Here is a 20,693-nt window from a genome sequence, read left to right as displayed (position 1 = left end):
GACTAGACCATTGTCGACTAAACTCGGGGGGAAACAATTTTGTGACATACGATTTAAAAACGCCGGAGTGCATATTTCAAGCATCCTATTTGTATTTATATCGAACACGAATAAGATTTAACACGTTTTGAGCTTTAACGTTGTGTTATTCACATGTTATATTAAACGCGAGAAACAAAAAGATGTTATAGTCGACTGCAAGCTGATTGGCTCGTCGGCAGAGACGTCATAAATAGTTTAAAATTTAAAATCAGCTGTTTTCTTGTCTTGTTTTGTTGGACGTCGTAGGTGTTTTGGAGGTTGATTTGAACAACAAAATTGCAGGTTAGTTGCAAATTAGCAACAATTTGTATTATTTATACACGAATATTTACTTAAATGTGTATATATATCCTGTACTTTGTTCGTAATGACTATGTAATGTGCTTTAAGTTAGTGGCGAGTCCACTAAGAACTAACTAGCATGCTATTTAGCTGTTTCAAGTTAAGTGTTGTGGTTATTAATGGACTCTAAAACAGTGACTGCTCACATGTGTAACATAAAACAAGCTACGTGCCTCGTTTCAGTCTACAATGAAAGCTGTAGGAGAGCGTCTGAAGCAGATGATGAGACTCTTTAGGCGAGAGAGCCATCGCTCGCTGGAATCCGAGAGAACCACCGTGTACGGGGCCGACGCCATGCTGATGGTGCTGCAGCTGGTCATGGCCCAAGTCAACAAGCAGGTGAGTTAGTTCCCAGAGGTCTGCATCCTGGCGTTGACGCCACGCCTCGAGCTGCCCGTCGGCACATTCGCACCTCACGCCGTTCCGGCGGCGCCACCGAACGCTGACGAAGAGCAGCTGTCTTTTCTCCCGGCGACAGGAAGGCGGCGAGTTCCGAGTGGCCCTCAGCGACGTCCTGCTGGCGTGGAAGCGCTTGCTGGTGGACAAACTCGACCTGCGCCCCCCGGACGGCCAGGCGGCGCGGCGCCAAAGCGGTGACGTCATCCCGGAGGCGTACGAGGCCTTCCTGAAGCGCTCCAACGCTGTGGATCTGGTCCACGTGCTGGCCATGTGCCAAGGGCTCCAGGACCCCGAGGAGCTGGTCAGTCCTGTGAGTAGACAAAAACACCGGCAGCTGCTCTGATGTGATTGTGACGCATCATCGCTGATATCTGACCTTACCCCCCCCCCAAAGGTCGAGCTATACGAGTTCCTATCAGGCAGCTCGGATGTCCCGGACGCTCCCGTCCCGTCAACACCGTCGGCTGGCAGCCCGGCATGCGGCCGGCGTGTGAAATCTGCAGTGAGAAGAGTATTCTGCTCCTACCTGAGCTTGCTGGTCAACGCCAAGGACGACCTGGCCACGGCGCTGACTCTGGACGTCCCCGACCGGGCGCTGGGACCACAGACGTTCACCGAAGTTAAGCGTGCGGCGCGCCGGAGCGACTTGTCGCTCTTCTTGGTGAGTATTTTTCGTCATTTTGAAGCCAATGTCACTCAATGTGACGCTTCTGCTCCCAGGCGTTGACGTCGTTCGTGAGGACCGTCCAGCTGGGTGGCAAGGGCTACGCCCCGGCGCCCTCTGACCCGCTCAGGAAGCACATCAAGGGCCTGTCTGCCTTTGTCCACTTCATGGACCACCTGCAGGACATCCTGGGGGAGACACCTGACCCCAGGTACCAAATATTGCTTCACTTGGGTCTTGACTTGAATCTAATTTTTGTCTCTTTCCAGCACGTGCGGGTCAAAGCTGGTGTGCGCCATCCGCGGGGTTCTGGCGAAGGCTTGTGATTCCAGAGACATCCGCTCCGCCGCAGAGGAGACGGCAAGCCAGCTGAAGGAGGAAATCTGCAAACTGCACCGAATCCAGAAAGATGACGCAGTCGGGAGCGGGATCAGCCCTGCCAGGGTAAACTCCCCGTCCCCCCTTTTCATAGAACTCTGGCCTTATTCTTTTCCGGCTCTCGGGCTCTCCCCGCAGCCGAAGGCGTACGCCGTGAACCGCGCCACGGCTTACGGCGGCCGAGATACGGTGAAGGTTCTGCTGGCTCTGCTGGACCAAGAAGCCGTGACGCCGCCTTGCTCTAACAAGGCCGACTTGCTGTCCGAGGACCAGCCCGTACTCAACGGGACCGAAGCCACCTCCGTTCTCGCCTTGTTCAGGTTTGTCAACCACGGCGGCACCAAAAGTGGAATGGATCACCTAAGATTGTCCCCCCCCCCCCCCACTCAGGTCCCCTGAGGTGTCCACCGGATCTTCCCCAGAGCCCCTGAAGAAGCGAGCCCGGAGCCGCCTGGCCCCGCTCAAAGCCAAGGTCATATAATGTCTTCACATCCTGTCATTTCTCCCCACGCTTGTTTAGCTTTGCTTTGCTTGTCCCAGCTGAGCGTTTGCACAGCTGCCTTTGGGCTTCCTGCCGTCCACCGGCACCAGAGAGCGAGAAAGGGAGGGAGGGAGGGAGGGGATTTGAGGGGCTTCAAGGTCCCCCGTTAAGACGCGGCATCCCGTGGCTTCCTTCCCCTGACTTGCTAATTAGCATGCCCGCTAGTCCTTTCTGCAGTTTAGTTGACATGGCAACACAGAGGGGCTGGAATCTGCTTAACCCCTCGGCCACCCCAAAAAAAAAAAAAAAATGGTGTGAGCCGTGTAGTGGAAGCATATTGTTGCAGCTGGAAGGAGTTTTGATTTGAACTCCGTCTTCTAGATGGGACCCCGAGCAATCCGATCCCAGTTTGCTTGCACCTACCAGGAGGACGAAGAAGCGGCCCTCAATCGTGTTCTGCTCTTCCCGAGCTCCAGCCAAGCGCCCACCTGCGCGCACCCGGCACCCAAAAGCCGACCTGCGACCTCAGGTAAAACGGCTTCCATTTTTCATTCGCGACGACGGCCGCCTCTCCCGCCTATTTACCGAGCCCGTGTTTTGTCAAGCTAAACCTTCCGAGACCATCGCCGCCTTGGCTCCCAGGAGCGCGAACTCCGACCCGGTCCGAGCTGCGGCTTCAGACAGCGCAGTTGGAAAGACGACAAAGAAGAGGAGGCGGGCTGATGCGGGCACGGAGAACCAAGCTCCGGAGAAGAAGAAGAAGCAGCCGCTGAAAAGCACCAAGAAGACCAAGATGATCACGGGACAGGCCACGCTCACCAGCTTCTTCAGAGTTTCCAACCACCAGTGACGACCCACAGAGAGAATTTATTTTTTGGTCACTTACTGCTTAAGAGGCCATTTTGGAGACGCTTGTGTTTCTTTATTGTGCGGGAAAAATCGATCCCACGAGCCTTATTTTGAAAGGATGAAACCACGCTGTAAATAGGAGTTGATTTGAAATAAACTTTTATTTTGTTCTACACACTTGTGGTCGGTCTTTCTGCCGAAGACACCGGCCGGCGCTCACGACGCTCCCCAGCAGGGTCGGTACACTCGTCCGATCATGCAGCGCAACACTGTGCGGGGGACAAAACACACACACACACACACACACACACGCAAAATGAGGCTCAGCAGAGCACGTGGAAGCTTCACAGAGGCTACTCACTGTCAATGTCGTTTTCGTTGTCCCTGCGCTCGAGTCTCTCTGCCGCCGCCGCATTTCGGCTCCAGCGGGGCTCGTCCATGGCTGGAAGTCGCCGGGGGAGACCTCGAAAATGCAATCCTCTCCGCCTCTTGTCCTGCTTGCAAATATACACTAGTCTTGTTCATTTCATTGAAGATGAATTTAAATTGCAATTTATTTTAATATGATTTTAATTGGATTATCATTATTAATTGAATTGATTTTTATTATTTTCATTGAATTATTCATTTCATTTGAAAACATCAATGCAATTTATTTTAATATGATTTTAACTGGATTATCATTATTAATTGAATTGATTTTTATTATTTTCATTGAATTATTATTCATTTCATTGGAAAATGTCAATAGTCTTATTTTGTCCGCCCAGTAAAATTGGTTTAGTGAGGCTCACCGCCAGCAGAAGCACTTTGGGGCCTCCGTCTTCATCCGCGACGTCCCACATCAAGTTGGTCCCGAGGGCGGCGGTGGCGGCGGCGACGCTATCGTCCCCCATCAGCGGACTCAGTTCATCGTCGGTAGCAGCGGTGACGGCTCGCCGGCTCAGGTTGGAGAGGAGCAGCAGAGCCAAAAGCACGCGGTGAACGGAGGACATGTTGCCGCTCGGGTGCGCCCACCTGGCCTGCGCTCCGGCGTTTTATAGGCCGACGGCCCGAGAGCGTCACGGCTCGTGAGGAGATGACGCCGCAGGGTCGCTCGCAAATGTCATACTTCTTTTAAAGGCCGACTGAATGGAGTCGTTTTGTCTCTTTGGGTAATAGGGGTCGGGAACAGGTCAAAGGTGGCGGCGGCTTCATTACGGAGCGCAAAACTGTGAATGGCGCGCCAGGCGGGCGGGCGGCCACCGACGACGCGGCCCGCTCTGAGCTAAAGCTCCAGCCATATTCATAAGTAAGATTCCCCCCCGAGTCGGCATCCGCTGCGGTCCTCCAAAGCTTCCTAGAAAAGCTCATTTGTTCATGTTTTCATCAATCACAGCAAACCTCGGGAGTGTGACATCAGCAACACCTCATCAGCGCCAGTCTTCATCTTCTTTTTCTTCCTTCACACGAGAGAGAGAGAGAGAGAGAGAGAGCGAGAGAGGAGAAGGCCGCGGGCCCGGTAAGTGTTGCGGTTTCTTGTGGGTTGCCCCCGAGAAGAGCCTCCGCGCTTTCCTGGAAACAATGCAGCTGATGAGGAGCCCTCCAAAGAAAACAAGGATCTGACATCACGGCTTCTCGGAGCTCACAGCTGAGCCGGCGGCGGGGAGCCTCAGTGAATTTCCACTGCCGACCGAACCAAACGCCGGAGCATCTCGGGGAGCGTTTGGGATTTGTTGAACAAGGCCTCGCTATGCTGCGGGTCGGCGGGTGCACCTCATCGATTCCCAGGATGAAATAACATCCAGGATGGCAGCGAGAGAGAAAGAACAAGTTGGGGGGGCGCGGCGGACGTGCCAGCTTGTCCGCCGGCCAGCTCTTCAAGGTTTTTTTTTATTTAGGAGGTGGGGGTTGTGCATTCCGAGCATCCCCCCCCCCCCAAAAAAAAGCGCTGACTCGGCAGCTCCAACCAGCGGGCGCTGCCACGCCTCGCCACTCTATTTTTCTTCTCCGCCTTTCCGTGTTTCTTCCTTCCTTTCTGCCTGCTTTCTCTGTCCGTCTTGCCTTTCGACTCTCTCCTACCTTCCTTAGCGATACAGTCACGCGATACGTTTGCGATCGATAACCATCGAGCTATCGCCGAGCCCAAAAGGGAATAAAAAGGCGGCTAGCAAAGTGGCGCCCGTTGTCGTTTGCTAGCTACAAAGCGGCCCGCCGCGCGCAGCGCTCGCCCCAATCCCAAAAAGGCTCCGTACACTCGCTGTGATGTTGACAAGTGGTTTATTCAGCAGGAATGGTGAACAATTTTGTCACTTTTGTCGTTTTTTCTTTTTTACTACAGAAGGCAACCGTGCGCCGCGACTATTACGCGGCCTTGTCTTTGTCGTCGTCGTCGGGGCTTAGACAATTAGCGATGACCTTTGTCAACATGAGGGGTCAATTTCGAAGTTCAAAAAAAAAAAAGTCTTTGGCTTGTACGACCGAAAGTGCTTCAAAAGTTCCGATGACAGAAAAGTTCCGATGACCGACATGTGAAACTCAACTTTAAGGGAGACTACGTAACCGCCGCGTTCATTCAACACACGTCGTCATCGCTAGCTAGCAATGGGATCCGGTTAGCTCTTTCGGTTCAGGTTAGCCGTTTCACGCTAGGCGCCTTTTTTCGTGTTGAATAACGTCCAAATGTTACGTAGCCTCGCTTGGAATACACAACCTCGATTAGGTTCAACCTTCGTAGCGTAGCATTAGCGGGATGTCGTTTCACTTCACAGTACTTTTTTTTATTTGTGGAGGAATTGGTTCATGTTTTGGCATTCCGGCTCTGGAGCGTGGAAGAAATAATTTAAAAACAGTAGAAAAAAAATGACATTTGCGGCACCGTCTGCTCTTTGGAAGTGGCAGGTTTTCGCCGCAAAGCGCTCAAATAAACAAAGACAATTCCGCGGGCGGCCGCTAGGTTGTGCAAAAGAGAAGCGCCCACCCGTCGCTCACAAAGTAGCACCATGATACAGTGGACACTTGCTCGTATAGGAAATAGTAATGCATAGATTATAACATACGTGTTTAGGATTATACGCAGGCGGAGCGATGAGCATGAAAACGATGACTCGGTGTGTGCGTGGTAGTGCGTGTGCGTCGCAAATTGCTCGCAAATTTCGGCCTTGAACGCCGCCGCCCCCCCTTTTCTGCTCACTTTCAGGCCCGACCGGACGGTTGACAGGAATCCAATTTGGCCTTTTATTTTTTTTTTTTGCCGTCTGCTTGCACCCGCCCAAATGCACTTTGAGTCCAGAAGCGACTCATTTGTGACGAGCACCGTAAAAGGAGAATAATTCACTTTGGGCTCCTGCATTCCATACAGTTGTGTTTATTTATGTTTGGAAACATCAAGAAGGGGGGAGGGGGGGGGGGGTCGCGCGAGTGCAGCGTGGCCGTCAATTTTCCCGAATGCAGCGGTTCTCAAACGAAGGTGCCCGGACAAAATCATTTGCACTAAAAGATGCTTAATTAGTTCCGCCTTAGTAGTTTTGTCTCCCCCCCCCCCCCCCCCCCGAACAAAGATCATCATTACAGAAAAAAAGTTCTATTTTTCCCCACAACAAAGTTTTGGTCAAAAATATAATCCTATTTTTTTTTTTTTTTTTAAATAAATGAGTCTTTACCAGAATAAAAAGTTGAATATGACGAGAATAAAGTTGGATTTTTTAGACTTCATCTTGGAAAAATACGACTTTATTCTTGTAAGAATATAATCTATAATCTCTTCTCGATTCTTAAAATGTCATTGTTTCTTCTACACCTTTTTGCTTCTTTTTACAGATTGCGAACGGATTTTTAATATCATCATCAATACATCTGATTTTGCTCTTGCAACATTTTTGTCATGGTGGTTTATGGCGCTTTGGCCTCAAAGTATTTTGTCCTGGACCCAAAAAGTTTGAGAATTGCTCCATCGGTCAGTTGTCAGGGTTTGGTTTAAAGACGGGACCCAAAAGTCCTGATTTAAAAAATAATAATAAAAGAAATACCCAACTTTGGTCTTTAGGGTTTGGTTCAGAATGAAACAAACAAAAAAGGGGCAAAACGGCGGAAAGATTTGAAATGGTTCTTTTGACTTGTCTGCTAGCAGCTAAGTTAGCATATTTTAGCTCGCGTTTGCACGATTTGGAGCGCTGCAGTGTGGAAAACAATGAAAAAATGCCTGGCCTGGCCTGGCCTCTCCATCCTTTTGTCACGTGGTTCGGGGTGGACCGGGTCAGGTCGGGCGAGGCCTTCTCCCCCTCGCCTACATTCGGTAGTTTCGGCCTGCGGCGTGACCTCGACTTGAGTTTTTGGGATGCGCTTCCTGCGAGGGGGGGGGGGGGGGAGAAACACACTTAACGAAACAAAATGGCTCCTTCAATCCGACGACAATGGCGCACTTTGGAAGGGGGGGGGGGAACATCCAAGGTGGCAGTTTCGTAATCTGAGAGATGTTTTTTTTCCCCTCGCGTGTCGTGTCGCTCGATACGCCGGCATGCGGAACGCGTAATGCGCAGTGGCAGAGCGGCGCGGGAGTGCCACTCGCCCGACCACGAAAACCACTTAGTTCCTTCGCCAGCTCATGTTTTTCGGAGAAAAAGAAGCGCACGCACGCACACGCGTGGCACACCCGGCCCCTTTGGAGGCATCGCGTGAGCGCCAAAAGAAAACGCCGCCCGCGTACCTTAAAGGCTGAGTGAGCGTGTCCGGCGGCGGGTAACGGTCTCTGCGGGAAGAAGGAGACACCATTAATGGACGGGCGGCTCCCCGACTCGCCGCATTCTCTGCTCACCTTCTTGTTTTTGGTCTTATCCGTCTGGGCGGGCGCCCGTCGCTCCGAGCTCTTGTCGGCCTTGTGTCCGGCGCCGCCGGCCTTGGCGGCCCGCGGCGCGTCCGTGTGGCGCTGGGCCCGCACCGAGCGGGCGGCCTTGCCGGTCTTGGCGGGCGCGCAGTACATCTCCAGCCGCCGCAGCTCGCAACTCTGGAAGCAGCACTCGTCCACGATGCCCCGCGAGCGCCGGGCGTTGGGGCCGTAGCCCGTCGGCTTGCCTGGCGAAAGGCAAAGTTCATTTGTCTGCGTGGGTGGCTCCAGCAAGCATTCAATGTCCTCCCATATTTAATCGTCTGTGCAGCTGCATACGTTCCAAAAGAAAATTCCGTCATATTTGAGGATCCTTACGCGGTCCACGTGTCGGCGTAAATGGACCCGCCTCGCGCGTTTAACGGTCTGCGCGTCGCCCGCGTCGTAAATTTGCGAGCTATTTCACGACCGCTCGCGCTTGCGGCTTCCGTGACAAAAGCGTCAACAGTGCACTTCAACTTTTAGCCGACCATTTTTTGTTCGGGCCACAGGTGGAATGGCTTTTGGAAGCCCCGGCCCATTTGCTATTTCCCCGCTGGCTCGAGGACCTGATGGCCTTTTCCTCGTTAGCAAATGAAAGAATCATAATTTAACATGGCGTTTACAAGGAGGAAATGCCTTTCCCTCTCACACTTAATAGCTCTTGGCTCTCAGTCTCACCGGCGCTGACAAAGTCCATTAGGTTCTGCCGGGGCCGCGTTCCGGAGCCAAAGAAGACCAGCGACGGCGCTAGCGGAGGTGACGACGGGTCGCCCGAGCTAAAAATACGACGCGTGGCTGCATTATTTAGCCCGGCGGCAGGCAAAGCCAAAACACCTTGATAGCACAAACTGCGAGATTATGGAAGGAGCCGTCGGGACTTTCAAGGAAAAGCAAATTAACTAAGACCCCCCCCCCCCCCCCCATCCGGATTAACAAATCAGATGGCATCGCTCGGAAGATAATCAGCACGGGCAGGTTGAGGGGGGAAAAAAAAATCATGCCGATGATAATAATCAGGTCTTAAAGCTCGATACGCTTCTGCGGATAATGCCCGTAATCCCGCGCAAACAAGAGTTTTTGTTTTTTTCCCCGATCTGCCCGCGCTATCGGTTGAGGCAGAAGGCCGCACGACGACAGCCAGTTCTTTTTTCCGACTCGCCGTCGAGGTCTCCAGATCCGGATTGACACTTTTTCCCCTTCAACGTCGGCCGGCTGCCGACTTTTTTTTTTTCTTTCTTTTTTTTCCCCCAACAAGTGATTTACTCTCAAAGTCCATCTGTCGGGAATACTCGACTCGGCCCGGCCCGGCAAACGGTAGCGGCGGCTCCGCCCCGAGCCAACGCTCGCGGCAGCTCTGGGAAGCATCAACGGCTTGGATTCTCCTTCCGCCATCATTCCAGAAGGGCACGCCGAGGTCCTTGACTTTTACAGTGCGCTCACGCTGTTCCTCAAAACCCAAAGATTGTCGGAGCTGGCCGGCGCCGTGGAGGCTTTACGGCCGATGGGAGCAGCTCGTTTTGGAGCGGTGTTCAAATCCAATCTTAGGTGTAAAAACTTTAAGACGCCCCGGTTGATTGGGAAAAGGTGAGCTGGCTCCGAGGCCGGGCCGGGCCGTCTTACACAAAATTGGAACTGAAAATGGGAAACATGGGGCGGCCATTGCTCCAAAAGGTCGTGAAAGAAATTCAAGAGAATCTCCCGCTGGAGCTCACGTCTTTGCAGAGAAGCCCCCGCCCGCGTGTGTGACGGCATCAAACTAATGAGGTCTCGCCGATGTTTTGGACCCCCCGCCGACGTCTTTGAGATGCCGAGGACACGGGAGGTCTTTCTTTGCGCTGGGCCGCGCATTCAGGTTTGCGGCGGGCAGGCCGCTGGCTCATCCCGTAATCCCCCCTAATCCGCAAGCGCCGCTGAGGGCCAAGGCCTCGCCGCTTGCGCGCACGCATGTGACGTGCTATTTACTCATTCTCCATCGGGAGTGAAATGGAGCGAGACCAATTTCCTGTGTGGCTGCGTCCCGAAACAATTCGGGAAGTTTTCGCTTTTTTTTTTTTTCCCGCGCTCACTCCAGAGTTTCGACTCCGGCCGAGGCGGAAAAAGCCGAGATGCCGGTCCGGCGGCAGAAGCTCTGCACACGCGCCGACTCGGGATTTCTAGGTCAGAGCAATAATTGGAAAAAGTGACTACGGATGTGGATTCTTGCGCTACCGCAGTTTGTTTCCACCCAGCTAAGTATTTAGTAATCCCGTCAGGGCAGAAAGCGCCTCCTCGTCCTGAAGGCTAAGTGACACGCGGAAGGTGGACCGGCGAGGCCGGCGGCGGCGGTGGTCGCGAGCAATGTCAGCGGGCCAACACAAGCACGGCGGATGGGAACACTCGGTCGGGGAGGGGAGGGGAGGTCCTGAACTGGACGCCGCCCAAATGGATTCTCCAGATCGTGGAGCCAGGCCAGCAGGAGGAGCCGCCTTGAGGAGCCGCGAGATCACTTGGCCGCCGTTCAAGGCGTCCACGTCAAGACGACACTTTGCGAGGAGAAGCGCTGGCTAGCCAACATTTGGTGACGTAACCAGCGGCCACGTCCTAAAGACGGACAAGAACATGGTATGTTGGACCGGAGCGGCAATGACGAAGAGAGAAAAAGCCAAGTGCGACTGGTGGAAATCTGGCGCCCCAGCGCTGCCAGCAAGGTTTTGGACGGGCAGAGCTCGCTGGCGCTCGGAAGCTTGGTGCCCCTCCAGCAGCCGACCGAGCCTCTGCGGCCAGATCCAAAGTGCCTGGCAGCCGCCTGCTGGGAAGGACGCGTGGCGCCAAGCGAGGAGCAAGGTGCACTCTGACGCCATTGGAGAGCAGTGGACTCGAGTTGAAGCACACATGACAAGGTGGAGATGTGGAACCGGCACCACCGTCCGTCTCTCATGGCCTAATCCTTCATCATTCAGGTTAAAGCAAGCAATTAGTGGGCAAAAGTAGAAAAGCACTTGAGATGCTGCAAGGGATCACCCCCCACCCCCCCTCCCCCCTCCCCAAATGTCTTTCTGGAATTGGCAGCTGCCAAACGTTGTGTGGAAAAAATCTCTCGCAGCTTTGGGACCAGACCAAAGCCTCGCTAATGGATGTCAAAGCGGCACGCCGTTCCATCGATTATAAGCGAGAAGGGGTTGGCAAGGGTTTTTTTTTTCGAGGGGGGGGGGGACACGTTGGAGAAACAAGAACGGCAATGTCATGTTTCACTGTAGGGAAGGAAGCAAGCGTAATGGAACAAGGGGAGATTTAACTTCTGGTTTTCTTTTCCCCTTCTCGGGTGGAAAACATGAAGTTCCGACCCCCCTGACTCCGCCTTAAAGACTTTCCCTGATGGCCAAAGCTGCCACTTGACACCCGCCATCATCTTTCTTCTGCTGGCTTGAAGCCTCACTCGCGGTTTGCTCGGTTCGCACGTCTCTCCGCCTTGCTTAGCGTTGGCCGCTAAAGACAGGCGCGCACGTTTCGCTCAATCAATTCAATATCTGGCATCATATCATCAAATATTGAAATACCGTATTTTCCGGCCTATAAGGCGCACCGGACTATAAGGCGCACCTTCAATGAATGGCCCAATTTAAAACTTTATCCTTATATAAGGCGCACCGGACTATAAGGCGCACCATGAATGCATCATGTCAGATTTTTAATCCAAATCAAATCATTCTCCATTTTATCTTTTTTATTTCAACTTCAGACAGAACAAATTACTTTATAATCATAAAATAATGATCCATAGTCTTTTTGATTCATAGTCTTCAGCGGGCCACGTATGATTTATTTCATGACACAATGCTTTGTGCCAGTTTAAATCTAGGTATTTGGTCCATATATAAGGCGCACCGGACTATAAGGCGCACTGTTGGTTTTTGAGAAGATTTTAGGTTTTTAGGTGCGCCTTATAGGGCGGAAAATACGGTATACATCATTTTTGAATAGGCATGATCTGAACTCAAAAGAATTCCATTTAAAAGCGGAGGTTGGAAACTTTGGAGCCGAGGTCCTGGAGGTGGAAGAAGGTCACACCGATTCAACTCGACATGATCAGAATATTTGTGGGTATGCACTCACTTAAAAAAAAATTAAAAAAAATAAAACGAGCTATAGCGGCCTAATGCAATTATTTGCACGATTGTCCATTGCAGGTGTGAGAAAACGGGACGGGACCAGCATCTCCCGGAAAAGGATGTGAATGTCAAGGCGGCTGCTTTTTTATTGATGAGCTCAGTCATGAATAAAAAATAAGAAGGCAGCGTGCGCGCGCATGCATGCGGGCTGCACTTACTGAAATAAAAGCCCCTCTCTCCGCACACGAACTGCAGCGTGTCGACCAGCTCCGCCCCGCACAGCGTCTCTGGCCGCGCCCCTGAAGCCGCCGGAGTCAGGCTGAGGACGCACAGCAGTAGTGAGAGGGTGTGGCTACGGGACATCCAGCAGCACATCGCACTCTGCCGGAGATCAACAGAGAGAGAGAAAGTCAAAGGCGCGAACAGCGCACGCATTCCCGCAATCCGCTCGCTTGCATGAGAGCCACACTTTCACGTCCGCAAAAACAAATTGCAAAAAATCCATCCAACCAATATTGAACCGGAGAAACACTTCAAGAGTTTAAAACACGTCACCCCCAAAAAACAAAACAAAAAAGCCGGCTTGAATGTGCAGCCCAAAAAAATGTCTGGCGAAATTACGCACAAGCACCGCTGCGAGCACTGACGGATGCGCATCACCCCGAGGAGGGGAAAAAAGCGGCCCCGCGAGTGCTATAAAACGTCATAAACACCTCCAGAGTGCTCGCAATCGGCAACAATCATCACGTCCATCCGTGGAGGGGAAAGAAAGGACCGATAAAGCCATGCGTGCAATTTAGGCGAAGAAAAGAAAAACGCGAAAAGGATCAAAAAGACGGCGGACAGAAATGAAGGCGAAGGTTGCATGCGAGGGAATAAACTTACGGCGGGCGCGCATGGCATGTGCTGGAAATAAAAGCACATCATGAAAAGAACATGAAAAGTGTGCGCGCGCGGAGCAGGTACAAGTTACCTTGAGGACGTCCCATAAATGCCAACAGGGGGAGGAAAGAGCGCAGGACATCCCCGCGGGTCTCCGCAACCTTTAAAAAAAAAAAAAAAAAAAAAAAGAAAGAGGCGAGGAATCAACTTGTTTCAAGTCATTAAAAAAAGCAGAGAAAAGACGGGAAAAGAGGAGGAGGAGGAGGAGGAGGAAGAAGAACGAACGGGGCAGAAAAAGCGGACGGACGAGATGCGCGTGCCGGCCGGGGGCCAATGTCACATCTCAACGTTGCCACTTTTGTTCCATTGCGCACGCTCGTTTTGGAGAGAAGTGAGATTTAGCGAACAGGAGACGGATTTAGCCAGAAAATCCCTCACATTTATCTACTAACATTGCATACACTGCAAAGACATGCGCATGGAGGGAGCAGGAGAAGACAGCTGGGCCAGCCTTCAACCCAGCTCGCGCTCCTCCGCCGAAGTTATTCATTAAGGATTTTTGGGCACGCGCTCAAATCACGTCATTCTTTTTTTTCTCTCGCTCAGTTTTTTTTTCTTCTCTCCTTCTTAGAAAAGGAATCGAAAAAAAAAAACTCGCAGTTGTTTTTTTTTTTTTTTGCAATATGCACATGATAGGTCGGTTTCACCTTGCAACTTGACACATGTTGCAAGGAAGAGGGGGGGGGGGTGTTAGGGGGCGCCACTGAGTAATGACAGTGCACGGAGGGCTTAAGAGGGAGGGAGGGAGCGCTGGCACGACGAGAGCCAATCTCAAAGCAGGACAGCCGAGCGTGCATGCGGCCCTCCCGGCTTGCATCGGCCACCAGGGAAGCCAAGACACGCTAAGGGGAAGTGGGTCAAAGCGCATGCGCAGGAGCGCCATGACGAAGATGATGATGACGACGCCGAAAGCTGATTTGGGATCACAGTATGACCCTGTTGGTGGTGGCAAGTGGCGCGTTGGGTTTGGACTTTTGGCACGGTGTGGACGGTGTGGATTACTTTGGGTCGATGGGTTCATTTCTTTTTTTCTTTTTTAACACATTTGTCATGTATGTTTTGAAGTGGGTTCAATTCAGACGTCAATTGTAATGACGAACAGCCGCCAGTTGATGGCGGCATTGCACTGCTTCAAACTCAACTCACGTTTATTTAAAGCATTTTTTTTTTTTTTTTGGTGATACCAACCTATAGGTTTTACTGTCGGTAAAGACCCCGAAAGGCTGGTCACAAACTTTTTGGGGTCCCAGAAGAAATGTCAAAGCATCACAATGTTCTGTGGGTCAAAAAGCTCTAAAGCAACTGCAGCGGATCGTTCTTGATTTATTTTTCGCTGGATTATTTCGAGTGGATCTATTGAGTGCCACGATGCAAAGTGCCAGTTAGCATGTCCGTGCGGGCAAGCAGGGTCACATGAGGATGCTTGATTAAGAAAGCCATTAATCCTCCGCTCTCCAGATTAACTGTGACGCTTCCGACTCTGAAATCTTGTCCCAAAAAAGGGAGAAATTCCAAGACTGAAACGTTTGTTCAATTTGCACTCGCTAAAATTGAGAAGCGTGCACGAATAATTCCAATGCGCTCTCCATCCACACGGGAGGATTTCAAAGTTTCCAGCGCGCCTGCTGACAATCAAAAGCAATTCTGCAGCGCACTTGTCGGACGTGTGACATAGTGCGTCACGACACGGGGGGGGGGGGGGGGGGGGGGGGGGAAGCTCAGCGTTTATTCTTTTACCGCAGAAATCCTGCTCGTAAATGTCGCTTTTTGGCCAGCTGTTGGAATTGTAAAACTGCATGCAAATAAAAGCTGGCTTGTCCAATGTTGCTATGGCAGAGTTATTGACATGACACAATGAAAGCGGTGGATGAGGCCATAAATCACACAAAGTCTTTCTAGAATAATCAAAGGTAAATGGTGTGCTTTGATGTATGAGGCTATTATTTTTTTTTATGGGGGGAAAACACTGTGTACTCATTTAAATCCACTTTTATGCAAATATCCCTGCCTTGGGCCATAAATCAATATTGTGAGATGAAAAGGGCAAAAAGTGCAAGCGGTGTAGAATGCGCGTACATGAGCTCACGTGTCGTTTTGGCGGGTGAACATTTTGTGAGCTTCACAAGGCTATGGAATATTTATCGGCGCACACACACATATATGAGGCCCGTGTGTGTGTGTATTGCGATACCTCGCGGTGTGCAGGGAAGCCGCACGCTGAAGCAATTACAGGCCGGCATAAAAGAGCAGAGCTTGGGTCTGGACAGCGAGAGGCTCGGCGGAGTCATTGTCGCTTCTGCAGACGACACATCGGAAGGCGCCATTTGAAAAGTGTCATTGTGGTCAGGTCGAGCTGGAAGACACCGAGAAAGATTGACATGAGGACAAAAGGACGAGCCCGAGCATCATTTGCAGGAGTGTGCATCTTGTACCGTGGCGGGACTCCAGTAGGGGGCGACAACGCCTGGCGGTCGGCTGCCCGGTGATGATTTGCGTTACTCTGCTGACACCTATTGGCCAAAGTTGGTAACGACATGAAACGCACACAACACGCTTCAGTTTCATTGTGTACAAAGTCACTTTTTAGATCCAATTAGTTGAGGACGGACTTTGTAAGAAGTACAATTTACAACTTATTTTTCATTCTTACCAACCGCTAATGCAAAACCCAACTACAGAAACATTTGGCAGCAACCTTCCGACAAACAGTTTTTCATTTCAAAGATGGAATGTATGTTCCTTACCTTAAGAGAGAATTCCGAACCGGCCCAAAAAACCCTAAACACGAGTAGAGTAGCGTACATCCGGCGTTTGTTTATTTAAAACATGACAGCTTGAAAACGAGATTTAATAGGCAAGGACGGACGGCGGCGGCGGCGTCTTAGGTCACTGGAACTGGATCGTGACTTGGGCGAAGGTTTGCTCCACCTTGACGGGGTGCGCGGCGGCGTGCTCCCACAGCGCCTTCTTGTGCAGGAAGGCCAGGTCGCAGCGGTCGCAAGCGTAGGTCTTGACCTTGGCCGTCTTGGCCGCCTTGGCGGCGTGCGTGCGCCGGTGCTTCTTCATGTGGTAGGACATGCGGAAAGCCTTGCCGCACACGTCGCACTCGAAGGGCTTCTCGCCCGTGTGGATGCGCACGTGCGACTTGAGGTAGCCCGACTGGATGAAGGCCTTGCCGCACACGTCGCACTTGTACGGCCGCTCGCCCGTGTGGTAGCGGGTGTGCAGCCGCAGCTCGTTGGCGGTGAGGAAGGTCTTGCCGCACACGGTGCACTGGTAGGGCCGCTCGCCCGTGTGGATGAGCTCGTGGCGCTTGAGCGAGGTCTCCTTCATGAACTGCTTGCCGCAGCTGGCGCAGGGGTAGCGCACGCCCACGTGCACCTGCGCCACGTGGTTGCCCAGCTGCTGCTTGGTGCGGTAGGCGGCCGGGCACTGGGCGCAGGCCCACGGCCGCGCCTCCGAGTGGGTGCCCATGTGCACGGTGAGCTCCGAGGCCGAGCGGTAGCACTTGCCGCACTGCCAGCACAGGAAGGGCCGCTCGCCCGTGTGCTTGCGCTGGTGCACCGTCAGGCAGTTGGAGGAGCGGAAGCGGGCGGGGCACGAGTCGCAGGCGAAGGGGAACTCGCCCTTGTGGATGCGCTGGTGGACAGCCAGGTAGGAGAGCTGCGAGAAGCTCTTGTCGCACTGCGAGCACGGGTAGGGCCCGCTGAAGGCGTGCTGCTTCTCGTAGTGCTCGCGCAGGCGGCGCATCAGCGTGAAGCTCTTGTCGCACATGCTGCACGCCATGGGCCGGTGCATCAGCAGGTGGCGCTCGAAGGCCGCCTGGCTGCCCAGGATCTTGCCGCACTCCTTGCAGTACAGCGGGTCGTGGATCCTCTGGTGCACCTGTCGTCACAACAGACGCCAACCGTTTCAATCGATCGGCCCATCGATCGGTATCTTGCGAGCAGGTGCCGAAAGTCAACGTGCGCAGATGGTACCTTGAGCATGGTGAGGCTCTTGAACTCCTTGCCGCAGGCGCCGCAGGTCATGACATCGCGCAGGTCCGCCTTGCACACCTTCTCCTGGTGCTCCTTGAGCGCCGACAGGACCTCAAAGTGCTTGCCGCAGTTGGAGCACCAGACGGGGATCTGGAGCTGCTGGCCGTCGCCGCCGTGGCTGGGCCCGGCCTTGGCCTCCTTCTTCCAGGGGCAGCGGGCCGTCTTCTTGTGGCAGACGGCGTAGATCTGGTGGCGCTTGAGGCCGTGCAGGTGCTTGAAGCGCCTCTTGCAGTGCACGCAGTGGAAGGGCCGCTCCTGCGTGTGGCTCTGGATGTGGCGGTTCAGCGTCTTGATGTTGTCGAAGGAGCCGGCGCACACCGGGCAGGCTTTGCCGCGGGCCGGCGGCGGCGCCTCGGGGGCGTCGCCGGCGCTCTCCGGGTTCTTCTCGGCCTGGGCCAGGATCTCCTCGGTGCTTTTGCTGGCCTCCTCGCGGACGCCCTCGTGGCCGTGGATGATCTGGTGCTTCTTGAGCGTGTCGCGGTACTTGAAGCCCTTGTCGCAGCCCACGCAGACAAAAGGGCGCTCCTCCGTGTGCGAGCGCAGGTGCTTGTCCATGTCGGCGCTGCACGGCAGCGTGCGGCTGCAGATGGGGCAGACTTTGCCCTCGGCGGACGTGGCCGGCCGCCGATCCGGGCTCTGCTCCTCGTGACCCTTGAGTCCTTGACTCTTGCAGAACTCCTTCTGGTGTCGCTTGAGGACGTAGCGGGTCTTGAACCTCTTGTCGCAAAAGGAGCACTCGTGCGGCCGGTCTTCCGAGTGCGACGTCATGTGGCGCTCCATGTCCACCTTGCGCGCAATGTACTTGCCGCAGAGGGCGCAGTTTTTATCGCCGGGCATCTCCGGAGACTCGGGCTCGGCCGGCGCCGCCTCGTCGTCCTCTGCGGCGGCGTCGTCGTCGTCTCGCTCGTGGACGCGCATGTTGTGGCGCTTCATGTCGTACTGGTCGCGGAAGCGCTTGTCGCAGCGCTCGCACTTGTACTTGAGCTCGCGGTTCTCCGAGTGCGTCTCCTGGTGGCGCCTCATGGCGGCGGCGCGCAGGAAGCTCTTGCCGCACACGGGGCACGTCTTGTTGTTGGGGTGCTTCTTCCTCTGATGCTTGGCCAATCTGTCGTCGTCGTCTTCTTCGTCTTTCTCCGCCTGGGCCGCTTGCCTCTTCAGCTGCAGACGCCTGCTCTGCTTGAGCGGTTGGAACGCCGCCGGCTTCAACGAAGCGTCGTCGTTGTCCGCTTTCTCTCCCTCCTTGTCTTCTTCTTCTTCATCCTCCTGAGGGCCGGGCTCCATCAAGCCAGGCGCCTCCTCAATGTGGATGTAGTCCAAGAGCGTGACCGTCTCGCCCTCCACCTGCACCGTGACGCATCCCGCCATCTGCTCGGCGGGCGCCCGCACCTGGACGTGGTCGGCGTCGATGACCACCTTCTCCAGCTGCGGGAGGGACAGCGAGGACAGGATGCAGTTCCCGAAGGAGGACAGGATGCTCTGAGAGTCGTCTAGCCGGGAGAACAAACGCAAACGTCCAAAACTGGCGACTTTCCTCGAGTGGATCGTCTCGACCGAGGAGCCTCACCGGTTAAATCGAAATGTCCGAGCGCAGAGTGGTGCAAGAGCGCCGCCTTCAAGTGAGGCGGGTCGGGAACAGAGTGGACGCACTCGTCCAGGGCCTCCGGGACATTGCTCAACATGGCGGCCGTCTGGAGAGGAGACAGACAATCATCCCACTACCGTATCATATCATCACGTCATTCGGCTGTGGTCCTGGTACCTGCTGGAGGTCCGGGACAGGCAGAAGCTTATCCAGCCTGGAGAGGAAGTCCAACATGAGCACTTGCAGGGCGCTGTCATATTCTGGCCCAAAGGCAGTTGGAAAGGCCTCCTGGAAAAGGACGGATTGTTGGGAAATCAGGCCACAAAAAGATCTTTTTGACAGCAAACCTGAAAGAACTTGTCCCGCTCTTCAGGGTCTTTCAGCAGTAGCTCGATCTGATCCACAAAGTTGGATTTGGCAAACTGGACCTCGGCAAAGCACGGCTGGAAGACAAACACGGGCGGTTCGAGTGGACAATAAAAGATGAGCTCGTTGGATCTGAATTGAAGACGCCGACCTGAGATGCCCACGTCGATATGAGGCCTTTGATTCGTTCTAAATGCACCTCGACGGTTTCCCTCTCTGGGTTCTCCACGGACCGACACAAATCCACAACCACCTGAAACCAAGGACACATTTTTTTTCCCACGGCTACCTATCTGATGCTCACTCCAGCTTTCCTCGAGCTTACCCGTGCCCGAAGACCCAGCAGCAACTGCGCCTTCTGGTCGGGATTCAACAGCTCGGGTAAAATGTCGGTGACCGTGCCGACAAACTCCTCCACCGTGCCGTAGTCCCGCACGTCGCCGCGCTGCACGACCTGCCACATGGCGGCCGACACCAGGCGCAGAGGCGGGATGAAGAGGCGCAGGGAGGGCAGCAGGAGAGGAGAATCTGGACACACATCAAACAAACAAAACAATCATCTAAAGCCGTCAGATCATCAAGAAATATTCTTTCCCCCCCCCCCTTCATTATTTTCCCACTAATTGAATTGAATTCAAACACATTCATTTCAACGTCACAATAAATAAACAGGAAGCGGTAACTGCCGCTGCCTTCAGGGACAGACAAACTGCGTGGTAATTTTAAAACACAACGACAGAAGTCACTTTTGGACGTCAACATTTGGGGTGAAACTGACGCCATTTGCCGCTTTAGTGCAACAACACTCGTCGCTAGTGCGTGCCCAGGGTTTTGACTTTAATCGAGTTTTGTCCTTGCAATTTTGAAGCAAGTAATGGCAGAAAATCCAGTTTCTGGTCAAGTCAACAAACACAGCATCGGTCAGTTGGTAAACCTTCTCATCAGTGGAGGTCGCTGGATTTAAAATTCAGCCCATCTGACCTTCCGAATACATCTCAAAATATGATGATGACTTAGCATAGCATAACTAGCCGTTGCTTAGCTTCTTCCAGCTAACTAAGCGGCTACGTTAGCTCAGCGCCATCTCACAGCGGGCTACGCCATGTTACGAATCGGACGCACACAAGGCAAAAAAGAAAACACAGTCAACTCGCTAGGAGTGATACATTTGTCATTTCTGTTCCGTTTACCGTGTTCGGCGCGATGTAACGCTTCCATGTTGCTAGGGAGGTCTTTGGAAAAGCCCGAAATAAAGAGTACTACGGGGTTCGATTGTGAGACGACGTCCGCCCGGCCCTACGGTGCGGTGCCAGTTGGCGGGGAAGGAAAAGGCGGTTCGATTTTCTCTCCCGACTGCGCAGGCGTCGTCGTCCTTCTCTCGTCTTCAGTCACTTGTCTCCCATCATGATAACGTTGAATTTGGTTTGATATTCTCGCGTTTACAAGGGAATAAAAGCTCCACAATGCGGACATGAGCAAACTTTCTCTCCCTCGCTAAGTGGGGGGGAAAAAGGAAGAGGCACGATTCTTCTTTGCTTGGTGAAGTGAACGAACACCGCCGACTACCGACCATTTGGAGTACTGCAGGGTTAGGCGGCAAAATAAAAAGATCAAAAAGTCAAAGCCCCGTTTAAATATTATGCACATCATACGTGGGGAAACAATCAATTGCAACAT

The 20,693-nt window shown here is 53.2% G+C and overlaps 4 protein-coding genes across 6 annotated transcripts; 1 reads left to right on the top strand and 3 right to left on the bottom strand.

Moving 5' to 3' along the window:
- Positions 1–211: 211 nt before the first annotated feature.
- On the top strand, positions 212–3,320 carry parpbp (PARP1 binding protein). The gene is made up of 10 exons (XM_061268654.1): positions 212–324; positions 568–723; positions 863–1,093; positions 1,178–1,444; positions 1,504–1,658; positions 1,717–1,891; positions 1,964–2,145; positions 2,216–2,297; positions 2,688–2,835; positions 2,912–3,320. The coding sequence occupies exons 2-10, from the start codon at positions 574–576 to the stop codon at positions 3,154–3,156; spliced, it is 1,635 nt and encodes a 544-aa protein (XP_061124638.1). The 5' UTR covers positions 212–324; positions 568–573; the 3' UTR covers positions 3,157–3,320.
- Positions 3,321–3,322: 2 nt separating this feature from the next.
- Positions 3,323–4,176, bottom strand: pmch (pro-melanin-concentrating hormone). Its single transcript, XM_061268659.1, has 3 exons — positions 3,950–4,176; positions 3,517–3,649; positions 3,323–3,424 (listed from the first exon to the last, which is right to left on the bottom strand). Exons 1-3 carry the CDS (start codon positions 4,148–4,150, stop codon positions 3,372–3,374), a joined length of 387 nt encoding a protein of 128 aa, XP_061124643.1. The 5' UTR covers positions 4,151–4,176; the 3' UTR covers positions 3,323–3,371.
- A 2,502-nt stretch (positions 4,177–6,678) lies between these two features.
- Positions 6,679–15,667, bottom strand: igf1 (insulin-like growth factor 1). Of its 3 annotated transcripts, XM_061268774.1 has the most exons (7): positions 15,461–15,667; positions 15,220–15,381; positions 13,060–13,129; positions 12,305–12,467; positions 7,948–8,204; positions 7,840–7,881; positions 6,679–7,479 (listed from the first exon to the last, which is right to left on the bottom strand). In XM_061268774.1, the coding sequence occupies exons 3-7, from the start codon at positions 13,108–13,110 to the stop codon at positions 7,420–7,422; spliced, it is 573 nt and encodes a 190-aa protein (XP_061124758.1). In that variant the 5' UTR covers positions 13,111–13,129; positions 15,220–15,381; positions 15,461–15,667; the 3' UTR covers positions 6,679–7,419. The 3 variants fall into 3 exon arrangements, with proteins under 3 accessions (XP_061124758.1, XP_061124760.1, XP_061124759.1); XM_061268776.1 differs by lacking the exon at positions 13,060–13,129; XM_061268775.1 differs by lacking the exons at positions 13,060–13,129; positions 15,220–15,381; positions 15,461–15,667 and adding an exon at positions 12,972–13,049.
- Positions 15,668–15,822: 155 nt separating this feature from the next.
- LOC133145354 (zinc finger protein 11-like) lies at positions 15,823–20,565 on the bottom strand. The gene is made up of 8 exons (XM_061268772.1): positions 20,207–20,565; positions 19,342–19,544; positions 19,168–19,269; positions 18,998–19,093; positions 18,828–18,938; positions 18,633–18,756; positions 17,009–18,555; positions 15,823–16,913 (listed from the first exon to the last, which is right to left on the bottom strand). The coding sequence occupies exons 1-8, from the start codon at positions 20,232–20,234 to the stop codon at positions 15,915–15,917; spliced, it is 3,210 nt and encodes a 1,069-aa protein (XP_061124756.1). The 5' UTR covers positions 20,235–20,565; the 3' UTR covers positions 15,823–15,914.
- Between the last annotated feature and the right edge of the window lie 128 nt (positions 20,566–20,693).

This window comes from Syngnathus typhle, linkage group LG21 (assembly GCF_033458585.1).
Source record: "Syngnathus typhle isolate RoL2023-S1 ecotype Sweden linkage group LG21, RoL_Styp_1.0, whole genome shotgun sequence".
NCBI lineage: Eukaryota > Metazoa > Chordata > Actinopteri > Syngnathiformes > Syngnathidae > Syngnathus > Syngnathus typhle.
This window is presented reverse-complemented; position numbering and strand designations above follow the sequence as displayed.